The sequence below is a fragment of the Anser anser genome (genome assembly GCF_964211835.1).
Source record: "Anser anser genome assembly, chromosome: 3".
In the NCBI taxonomy this organism is placed as follows: Eukaryota; Metazoa; Chordata; class Aves; order Anseriformes; family Anatidae; genus Anser; species Anser anser.
Genome location: NC_139722.1, coordinates 108,842,451 through 108,853,518, shown reverse-complemented (window position 1 = coordinate 108,853,518; position 11,068 = coordinate 108,842,451). Strand labels below are relative to the sequence as shown.

Here is an 11,068-nt window from a genome sequence, read left to right as displayed (position 1 = left end):
TTTCTTTTTTTTTTTTTTTTTTGGTAAAAAGCCATGCTGCCTGTGTAATGCCTCTCAGCCTTTGGATTCGCCTTCAAGCGCCAGGACTTTGGGTGGTGATGGCCGGAGGATTTTGTCCTCGGAGCCCAGGCAGGTCCCACGTTTTGGCACCTGTTTGCGCCCAGGAGAGCGACTCCAGAACGCGGCACTAAAGGGAAGAGTGAGAGTAGCCGCCTGCGTGCGCGGGGTCCCTGTCTTTAATTAGGTTAGCTGCTTTCATGGCAAGTGCTGTCACACGGAGCCGAAAAATCAATACCATATGGCACGGCACTCAGATAGCGAACTTGGAGCTTAATTAAAGGAGAAGGAACCCTGTCAGGTCTCATAGCGCAGTGCCTACAATTAGGCATGGCTGAACTGGTTTGGAAAAGCAAGGGACTGGGTGACACCTTCACCCAGATCTGAGCTGGGCTCTCCACCATATTGTGGCAGAATAAAGTGAAATCTGCCTTTCCCTGCCCCCAGAAGAGACATTAGAAACAGTGGAATTGCCATTTCACGTGTTTGACTGGATTTCACCATGGCATTCATGGAAAGAGAGGGTGGCTTGGTGACCGGGTGGATTGAGGTGGCTGGGGGAGAAAGGAGGCTGGGAGGTGGAGGAGGGGAAAAGCAACCTTCAAGGCACCAGCAGAGCAGCTGGTTCTCACCAGGACCTCTTCCAGCCAGCCCCTGGGCACTTCTCCATCACTCCTCCACGTCCTGGGACCAGTGCCTCCAAACCAACCCACCTTTTCCAAGCTGTAACTGTGGCTCTCACTGGGGGTGGGCATGCCCTATTGCCCTGTGTGTTGCTTGAGGTAGCCAAGGCAGGAGAATGGAGTCCTGAGGCCAAGTCAAGGATTCCCATGGAAGCATCCGGTGTGTCTGCCGTGGAGTCTAGGGTCATAGAATCAAAGGATGGTTTAGGTTGGAAGGGACCTCGAGGACCATCTGGTTCCAACCCCCTGCCACCGACTGGGATGCCTTCCACTAGACCAGGTTTCTCAAAGCCCCATCCAACCTGGCCTTAAACACCTCCAGGGATGGGGCATCCACAGCTTCTCTGGGCAACCTGTGCTAGTGCCTCACCACCCTCATGGTGAAGAATTTTCTCCTAATATTTAACCTAACCCTACTCTATTTCAGTTTAAAACCATTCCCGTGATGAGCAGCAGTAACAGCTGTGGCACCTGGATGCGATGCCTGCACTAGGGTCCAGCAGGATCTGTCCACCAGCTCTGCCACTGTCCTGCTGAACGGCCACAGGCAGGTCCCTCCCGCATGGTTTTACGTTGAGCACAGAGCAGGTTTCCCATCGAAAGCTAACCTTCTGAATGAAGAAACTGGCTGAAAAATCTTCCAGACCAGAAGGGTGTTAAGAACTTAGGTTCAGTTCCAAACTCACTAAGGTCAGTAAAGCTCTTCCAGCAGCTTTCATTGTCCTTGACCTGAGACCTTCATGGGACCAAACATCTCTCTGCTCTCTCAAATACAAAAGAAACCTAAAAAGGTGGTGTAATGCACAGCTTTTTCCATTAAAACAAAAAGAAGTTTGACTCCATTGCTTGGGAAGTTTAATTTCCAGGGCCTGAACCAGAGTCTGACAATGTATACCCCTCTTTGGGGAGATGCTGATGTAATGAATGTGGCAGCTATTGTGCGTGCTTGGGAGCCTTGCAGCCGCTTTTCTTCTGCTTATATTTTCTTTTATTTTCTGCTTTAATGAGTGTTTCTCTAATTGACTTGATGATTTCTGTTTAATTAGCACATTTTGGAGGAATGATCAAGAAATAATAAGATAAAGTAATCGGACAAGCATAGTGCGGAGGAATAAGAGCTCCTTTGTGGGGCTAATTGGAGAGGACAGTCCATCGGCTAGTTTGGGGCTCCTCACAGTCGGGTATTCCCAGTCCAGCTCTGCCGTGTGCCCAGGACTCCCAAGCACCCACGCAGACCCAGCTCCGGCAGCCATTTCAATTAGCTTTAATGAGCCGTGACGGAGCACCGAGGAGCACCCAGACCTGCCCTGTTTTGCCATAACCCACGTTTTGTAGGACGCTGCTCCGAAGGTTGCAGAAACAAGTGGAGTGGGCATGGGTACCACCAAGGGAGAGCATCCCCAACTCCGCTTGCTTGCTGCTTGCCGACCACGCGGTTGTAGGTGTACCACCTGGATGGTCATTTGTTTGCCCTGTGTTTGGCCAGGAATTAATTAGAGGATCGGCTCCAGGCTGCTGTGACAGCTGTCTGCGCGTGGCACTTCCCAGCAGTTTGATTAAATCTGCGGCACTCCAGATGTGAGAGCCCTGTTCCCCGGCACGTGGTTTGCTCTTAAACTCCACTTAAACCGTGACTGCTCTTCTGTTTTTAATCAAAGGCAAATGTCTTAAGACAGAAAGCTGTGAGGAGGAATTAGTAGGGCATGTCTCTGGGACGTGGAAAGGGACCCCCTCCAGTGCCAAATTAGGGCTGCTGAGGCGCTCGCCGTAAGCCCAGCTTGCTGCACTCTGGCACAGCAGGCGGAGTGCGTGGCCAGATGTGGCTGCCTGCATCCTGCAAATGCTGCCTTTCACCAACATCAGCGCGGGGCAGAAAGGAACCGCTCCCTGCAGCACAGCAGCGCTGTGACCACAGATATCGCCATTTATTTAACCTGGCCGTGCCACCTGCCCCCACAGATCCATCACCCCAAAATGGAGACTATTTGGCCATCGCTTTCCCAGCAGGACGTGGAGGAGGTGGAAGAAAAGCCCTTTTCCTTCTGTCTGAGCTTGCTGAGGCAGTAACCTCTCCCCAGACTCTCCCCCTTGCCAAATTGCTGGTGTTCCCATCCCGTTTACCCAGGCAGGAGCTGGATGTGGGGTGCATGGCATGGGGCCAGCAGGGACCGCCTGGCCGAGGCTGCCAGCTCAGGTCTGATGATGGCTGTGCGCTCCCTGTCCATGGAGCACAGGAGGCTCTTCCACCCCGAGCAGCCACGAACTGTCAGATGGTGCAGACTCTCCTTTATTATTGACCTGATTCATATCTAAACCAGGGAGGTGAAAGCTGCCTTATCCCATTACTAATCCCCTAAACCAGTCCCTTCAATGCCTCCTCCTTGATTCCCCTTCCTCATCGCTACAGAAGGTGGATCTGTGGTGAGCGCGCACCCTTCTGAGGTTTCCCTTCACATCCCTGCAAAGACAGGTGCCCCTAAACCCCGCTGGCTGCTGGCTTGGGACTCAGCGCATACTGTAATCCCGCAAGGACTTGGCAAGGCTCACTCCAGGGTCTGGAAGGGCCAGCCCTGGGCACCCATCCCACCGGTGCCCCTGCGGTGCCATCCCAAGGTGCTGCAGGGTGTGCGTCCCAGGTGCTGGGGCACCCTCGGGCTCCCGGTCTGGTTGGCACATGCGCCCTGCCTGCAGGGGGGGCAGAACCGCAGGGAAATTAGAGCAAGAGCGATGTTTGATGTTCTGCTCTTTAAGCGATTAATAATCTTTCGGCGTCGGAGAATCAGCTGAAAATCTTCCCTGGAAAATAATGAGCAGAGAAACATTTACTGATTAGTCTAATCCCAGATAATCCTATCTGATGAGCGTATATCAAGATATCCTTTAACTGATTTATTGTCCAAAGGACCAGTGGAGATGCCCCTCGGAGATGCCCCTCTCCACCGTGGCTTGGGGACCTGGCACCACCCGTGTCCCCCCCTGCCCCGTCCCGGAGCCGTGTGCCCGGAGCGGGCGCATCCCTGGTACCCCGCGGCACCGCCGCCGTATCCAGGCCACCTCGCCGGCGTGGGGAGATTTAATCGCTATTTCCATTTCTGCGTCTATCGGCTTTCTCTTGGGTTTGAGCTTTTATGTTTCATAAACTGATTAGGAGCAATTATACGTGCTTTATCCCCAAACTTTCCAAATGACTAGGCCATATGCATATTTAAGGCTTCATCATCTCTCCCAACAGCTCGGCCTTAACGTAAACTGCTGAAATCAAGCTGATTCTGGGGCAACGTCAAAAATTAGGGTTTTATCCACTAATATCTGCTGGGACAGGAAATTTGTTGTGGGTGGTGGCCGGATTAGGGCTTCTAATTACTGTGGCAGATCCTCCCTGCCTAGCAGTGAAAGTCTCCGCTTCCAGCAAACCTGCAGCAAAAACACTCCGGAGAAGTGAAGGTGCCCGAGGGGATGTTGGGTGACCCGTCCCCGGGCGGGTGGGGGGCAGCCCTGGGTGGGCATGCCCCAAATATCCCTGCACACCCAGCCCATGGGGACCTTGGTGGCTTTGGGGGCGCGATGTCCCCCGCTTCCCACCTCCCGTTTGTGGTGTGAAGCGCGATCACCCGAAGGCAACCCCCCCCCCTCGCCAGCCCCCAGCGCCGGCCACGGCAATTATCCTAAATGAAAGTTATTGTTCTGCTAATCCCAGGAACAGCTTGCGAGGGGAGATTTGGGTCTTTCTTTAATAATGCAAAGTTAATGCGGAGTCCCCTTGTAATTATCTTTATCAGAAGGACCCTCGGTTAATCTGACCGTCCAGCGGGAAGGCCTGGATCAGGCCGCCCGTGTAAGCCGGTTGTAAATCGTTTCCATAAACAGATGAAGGAGAGGGGAGGGGGGGAAAGCAAAGAAAGAAATTGCAGCTCAGGTGCAAGAATCTGGGAGCCAAAAGGAGCCAGGAGGCCAGGCACCTCGAAACGGCCCCGGCCTGAGAGGGTCCTGCCCCACAGCCCCCTGCCACCCGGGGGGACGGTGGGGGGACAGCAGCCGGGCGGGGACGCCCCGTCCGGGATGTGGGGCTGGAGTGACGAGGAGAGGGGACGTGGGGACGGCACCGAGGGGACCCGAAGGGCGTCGGGGTGGGGAAACGGGAGGGAGCGGAGGGATTTGGGATGGAGAGGAGCGGTGGGGAAGGGATGGGGAGGACCGGGAGGGGATGGATGGGGAGGACCGGCATGGAAGGGATGGGGAGGACCAAGGGGAGGGTCCGGAGAGGGGGACCCGGGGGGGAGGGACCGGGGGGGGACCCGAGGGAGGGGCGCGGGGCCCGGTGGCCGCTAATCCGTGGCTGGGGATCGCCCCCCCCGCCGCCCCGGGGTGTGCCCGGGGCCGGGCCCGGCGGCGGCCCCATAAAAGCGGCGGCGGGCGGCGGTGCCCGCTGCGGGCCGGGCCGGGAGGCGGCGGCGATGCCGGGCCGGGGGGAGCCGTCGGGGGGCCGGGCGGCGGCGGCGGTGCCGGTTCCCGTTGCGGTCCCCGTAGCGGCGGCCCCGGGCCCGGCGGCGGTGCGCAGCGCCCTCCCCGAGCGGGCGGCGCGGCCGGGCCAAGGGGGGCTGCGGGCCAAGGGCTTCGCCATCACCGACCTGCTGGGGCTGGAGGCCGAGCTGCAGCCGCCCCCCGGGGCCGCCCCCGGGCCCGCCGGAGGCTACGAGGGCGGCGGGGCGCTGGGCTTGGGGCTGGGGTTGCTGTGTGGCTTGGCCGGGCCCGGAGCCCCCTGCTTGCTGCCCGCCCCCCTGCCGCTGCTCCCGGCCCGCGGACCCCGAGCGGGTCCCCCCGGGCCGCCGCCGGCCCCCCGTCGCCACAAGGAGAGCGCGTCCGGTGAGCTGCTGGCCCCACGGCCGGGCCACCCGTCCGGGATGGCCGTGTCCCCCGCTGTCCGCCTCTGGGCACCGGGGAGAAGGGGAAGGGGCACCCATGGGGTGGCACTGGGGGGGAGCCGCTCATCGTGGGGCCAGGGAAGGGTCTGGATGGGAAGGGTCTGGATGTGACCGTGTCCCCTCCTTCCCCGTGCTGCCACCAGATGAGGACAGCCTGTCCGGGGATGCCAGCGACCTGAAGATGCCGGCCTCGCAGATCAAGAGGAAGAAACGGCGGCACAGGTAGGGCCCGAGGGCTGGGCTGAGCCCCGGACACCCCGCTGCTGTCCCCCCGGGTCCCCTAGGGTGGGTGGGTGTCCCCACGACAGCAAGGAGAAGGGGATCTACAGGAGCTGAAGCGGCGGGGGGAGGATTTTCAAGGCATAACCCCAGCGGGGAGGGGGTGATGTTATCGGGAGGGTCTGGACCCTGTCACAGGGTGCTGGCTCCTCTCCGCAGGACGGTGTTCACAGCCCAACAGCTGGAGGAGCTGGAAAAGGCTTTCAACGAAGCTCACTACCCCGACGTCTACGCCAGGGAGATGCTGGCGGTGAAGACGGAGCTGCCGGAGGATAGGATACAGGTAGGGCTGCGCGGCTCCTCTCTCCCCACGGAGTCTGGGGGGCTGCTGGCACCCGCCGGTCCTCTGCTGTAGGGCGAGTGGGTGGAGGTGGAGGAAGCGCCGAAGTCTCTGGGGTGGCTCCTCGGCTTCCTGCTCCCTGGGCTCCAAGTGGGAATGCAGGGATGGGGAGACACAGTGCTGGCCCAGGCAGCTGCCCTTCATCACTGGCTCTTCAGCTCTTTCCTCTAGGGACACAACTCAGGCAGGAGTGATGCAGAGGTGCTGGGTCAAAGCTCTCCCCAGCTTGCTCACGTAGCCTTTGAGGTGATATTTTAGGGCCCGATCCTGCCCCCTTGTGGAGCAGCTCATTGGCTTAAGGACAGGTTGGGAGTTTGGATGGTGGTCGGGTTGTACCTACACCGCTTTAGCCATTAAATACAGGAAGGGTGTGGGGAGAGGGACCTGAGCACCCTCTGCCATCACCCATAAGTGCGACGTGGACCCCTTCTGGAGACGTCGGTGGCTTTGTGCAGAGCCAGTGCAAGGCTCTGCGGGCAGGCGGCGAGCAGGGGCCGCCCTTGGTGTCTTGGGCTGGGGGCATCTTCCTGGGTCAGGGCCAGCCTCGTGTAACGTGTGCTCCTTCTCCCCCCCTTCCTCTCCTCTCTCGCTGACACCCACGTGTGTGCCCTCCCCAAATCCTCCTCCGTGGCTCTGCCCCGGCCACCCTCCCGCTGCCTCCCCTGTGCCTGTGTGTACCTGCACCCCGCGCACGCGGCTGCCCCTCTGCCCTGGATGCGCTCCCCCGTGCACGATTGGCCTGAACGCCCAACCGTGGGGCCATCTCCTCCCCACATCCCACCCCCTCCGTGCTCTCCTGGCTGTTACCCCTGAAGGTTTGGTTTCAGAACCGAAGAGCCAAGTGGCGGAAGCGGGAGAAGTGCTGGGGCCGGAGCAGCGTGATGGCCGAGTACGGCCTCTACGGCGCCATGGTGCGGCACTCCATCCCTCTGCCCGAGTCCATCATCAACTCCGCCAAGAGCGGGCTGGTGGGGTCCTGCGCCCCCTGGCTGCTGGGTAAGCATCAGGGCAGAATGGGGCAGGAGCTGCAGGTCTGGGGTTTTTCCCTCTCTCCTTGTACCGAACAGCCAGGAAGGGGAAAGCCTTTTTCCGCTGTGTCAGACGAGCATCTGCACTTCGCTGTGTGTTGCTTCATTGTGTTAGCAGTCATTGTGGGAGTGGCTGGGGGTCTGGGGAGTCATCACGCCCCTCGCTGAAGACAATGTTAATGCTCTGTCAGAGCTACCCTGGGGCCCCCAGCACAGGAAGGGCAGGGACCTTTGGAGCAGGTCCAGAGGAGGACCACAAGGATGATCAGAGGGCTGGAGCACTGTGAAGACAGGCTGAGGGTGCTGGGGTTGTTCAGCCTGGAGAAGAGAGGCTCCAGGGAGACCTGGGGTCTGGGCATGGGGTAGGAAACATGAGTTTTCTTCGGATGTGAGAGTTGAAGGAAGCAGCAGGAGGGCAGAGCAGCACGCTCCCCTCGACTGAGGAGATGATGCTGAGCAGTTCTGGGCAGAAATAAGCAACCGGCACCCTTGGCTTTGCTCTCTCCCCTCTGCCAGGCATGCACAAAAAGTCGATGGAGGTGAGCAGGAAGGCGGAGAGCCAAGAGAAGCTGGCAGATGGCTGGCGAGTGGAGCCGGATGAGGAGGAACTCCAAGGGAAGCAGGCCAGCTCCCAGAGGAGCTCCGACAAACTTAACCTGGCAAAAAATCCTGAGGACACAGCCATTGACCTCTCCAGGACAGCCAAGCATGAGAAGAGGAGCATAGCGAGGCAGTGCATCAATGGGGACCCTGCTGCGGAGCAGAAGGACAGGGACCACTGAGCTTGGGCTGCCCTGCAGGAGGCCAGACCTCACAGCTTCCTGGGGAGATAAGAATATTTATTAACACATATATATATTTTCTTAAGTCATTGAACTTTTATCTGAATTCAGGGCGTTCTAACACTGGACACCTTCCCCCTGCCTCTGTCCCTTCACTTTTAAGCTGTTCACTTCTCAGCAGAGCACAGATGCAGCCAGGGTGGAGGGTGGGAGAGGTGTCCCAACACGGCCAAGAGCAATGCGAAGACGGGACCGTGTTTCGGGCAGCATGGACGGCTGCTCGGGAAGAGCCTCCCTTCTCCTCTGGGATGTGAATGTGTCCTGGGCCATCCAGGAGCACAAAGAGCAGCAATGCAATGGAAATCGCTTCCTTCCCAAACACATGGGTGCAGAGATGGTGCAGGAGTTTACAGACGCCTTCTCTGAGCACTGCCACCCCTGCACAGCACCCCTGTGGCAAGTCCCTCTGCTTCAAGCACACAATTCTTCCACCTCAACCAGCAGCGGGGTTTTTAAACATGGTAGGGTCCCTCCTCAAGCTGGTGTAACCTGACAGGCCTGCCAGTTTATACCTCGTGAGGATCTGGCCTGCCAATGCAGCCTTACCACTGGATTTACACTGTGTAGCTTCCTTAACTCACGTTTGGGAGAAGGGGGTAAAGACGTTTTTGTTATGCAACAATTTTGTACATTCTTGAATGTTACCTGCCATGCTATGCATACTAGAACAGACCTTTTTGAAAACCAAGCCATAGTACCCTGGAACAATTAAACAGTTTTGTGAACTGACATAAGAAAATATTTTGTAATTATCTGTAAATAGCGTAATGTGAGAGGTGTTTCTTGGTTGTCCTATATTTATGTCTAAAAGCACTTTAGTGATCTGGATTTTTGAATGTGGCTGTTCCTGTTTTGTCCGTTTATTTATTACGCATCCGTAAGTAAAATTGTGGTGTATCTTTGGTTTTCACGCTCTGCGTTTTGATTTCTTTTATTTTACTTCGGCAGGTGTTGTGGTAGTTGCTAGCTTAGAGAAGATCCTGGGCAGACCCATGCCTAAATGGGGCTTGAGTGCTGTGTAGTCACACAGGGGAGCAGAGTGAAGCCCTCATTTGTCTCTCCAGAGCTGAGGTCCAGTTCAGTGGCCTCCACATGCCCAAAGGTGATCGATTTTCACCAAAGATCTGAGCTGATCCAGAAACATCTGCTGCCCCGGAGGGCACAGAGCTGGGCCCCGTGTCCCCATGTTTCATGATTAAACACAAGGAGCTCATTTTGGGCTAGGTGAACCAGCGCTGCAGGAACCGGTAGGGTACCTCAGCCTCCCTAGCAAGTACATGGAGCAGGACAGCTCCGGCAGCCCCATGAGCATCCCCAGCCATGATGGCATGTGCAAGGGTGCTGTGGCCATCCAGCTGTTCAAATTTGGGCTCCTCCTCTCACCGCCGTGCTGAGTTGGCCTGTGTGTGCACTGTGACGGCTATCCTGGAACACCTCCAGCTCTATCTGCTGGCCAAAATCCAACTGAAAATTATCAGAAGGTTTTATTACAATCTGAGTAATCCCAATTTGGAAAGTTTCCTAATGCAGCTCAATGGGAGCATGGCTGTGTAATGATGCTATCACCTGTCCCTGTCCCTGCCGCTGAGCCTGGTGGCAGCTCTCCGCAGACTTGGCGCTGTGCAGGGGTCTGGGGGGCACGTGGGGAGACGGTTGGCTGGGAAGAGCAGCGCCATCATCTGCAAATATTCCTCCTTCAACCCCCCCCTCTGCTCAGTCAGGTCTGCGGGGGGGGTGGGAGGAACATATGCATGGCACATACAAGCTTTGCAGGAAAAAAAACCACACCCATATGATGGAGTGGGGGGAGCACAGTTCAGGAAAGGACCAGCCAGGGCTTACTGCAGCAGCAATTAGGCTCTGTGAGAGCCGAGACTTAGCACATTGGAGGCCTAATCCTGCCTGAGCAGCATCTGCAAACCCTTTATTTGGGCTGTGCCATGCTGGCACTGGGTGCCTGCAATCATTTTTTTTTTCTGCCCTGCCCGTGTGCAGATGGCCTGGCTTTCCATCTCTAACTGGGCTGAGCACTGTGAGCTGCGACCACATCGTCACTGCAACAAGGGGAACACCATGGTCCCCTCCCCATGTGGGGCACACAGCTCTCCTGGCAGGGCCTGGTGGACTCCCAGCTCTCATTTTGTGCTGCGAGGGGTGCTGCTTCACAGAGAGGACTACTGGCCTGAGGCATGGTTCACAGAGGGATAGGATGGCGTAGGCTGGAAGGGACCTTAAAGATCACCATGTTCCAAGCCCCCTGCCAGGGGAAGGGACACCTACAGCTAGACCAAAGCTTCAAAACCTCATTCAACCTGGTCTTGAAAACATCCAGGAATGGGGCATCGAGAGAGGGTTACCGGACTGGTGCCACACACAGGGGTTTAGCTACTTAGAAATAAGGACTTGCACTGAGAAAATTGCTCTGCTGGGGGCTGATGGTCAGCAGTCAGGCCCACCCTGGGAGTCTTCTCTCCTTAATGCTGACCAAAGGAGACCCCTCAGCCTGCCCTTGTGTGCCGTGTGCCCTGGTCCCTCACCCCCACAAATGCCCTGGGCTGGGCCCGCACTACACACATCAGTACCTTTCCTGTACTGGGGAGACCAGGAGGGGATGCAGGAGTTCAGACGCCATTACAAAAATGCCACCAAATAAGAGAGCAAAGTTGTTTTACTGATTTTTTTTTTCATTGTTATTATTATTGTTGCACTTTGAGTCCCAGTCTGGGGAAGAACTGGGGATGACGCATCTTGAATGGACTCAACGCTGCACTCCGGCGCTTCTTCCTGGCACGCCTGAGGACTTGTGCTTCTCCAGAGGAACAGCTGTCTGCGTCACTGCTTTGTCTGATCCGCTGCTGTTCTCTGTGCGCCGCCATGGAGGGCCCGGCTTCGTCTTCAAGCACCTCCTCGTTCGGCA

At 57.3% G+C, this 11,068-nt stretch overlaps 1 protein-coding gene across 2 annotated transcripts; it reads left to right on the top strand.

Moving 5' to 3' along the window:
• Window positions 1-5,159: 5,159 nt before the first annotated feature.
• VSX1 (visual system homeobox 1) lies at window positions 5,160-9,366 on the top strand. Of its 2 annotated transcripts, none has more exons than XM_083827885.1 (5): window positions 5,160-5,603; window positions 5,806-5,884; window positions 6,101-6,224; window positions 7,109-7,277; window positions 7,826-9,366. In XM_083827885.1, the coding sequence occupies exons 1-5, from the start codon at window positions 5,195-5,197 to the stop codon at window positions 8,089-8,091; spliced, it is 1,047 nt and encodes a 348-aa protein (XP_083684011.1). In that variant the 5' UTR covers window positions 5,160-5,194; the 3' UTR covers window positions 8,092-9,366. The 2 variants fall into 2 exon arrangements, with proteins under 2 accessions (XP_083684011.1, XP_083684010.1); XM_083827884.1 differs by having other exon boundaries at window positions 7,097-7,277.
• Window positions 9,367-11,068: the final 1,702 nt, after the last annotated feature.

Bases quoted from the DNA above. Each gene is read 5' to 3' on its own strand.
- VSX1 (XM_083827884.1), top strand. From the start codon at position 5,195: ATGCCGGGCCGGGGGGAGCCGTCGGGGGGCCGGGCGGCGGCGGCGGTG. The intron at 5,604-5,805 runs GTGAGCTGCTGG...TGCTGCCACCAG, and splicing joins CCACAAGGAGAGCGCGTCCG to ATGAGGACAGCCTGTCCGGG. The intron at 7,278-7,825 runs GTAAGCATCAGG...CCCCTCTGCCAG, and splicing joins CTGCGCCCCCTGGCTGCTGG to GCATGCACAAAAAGTCGATG.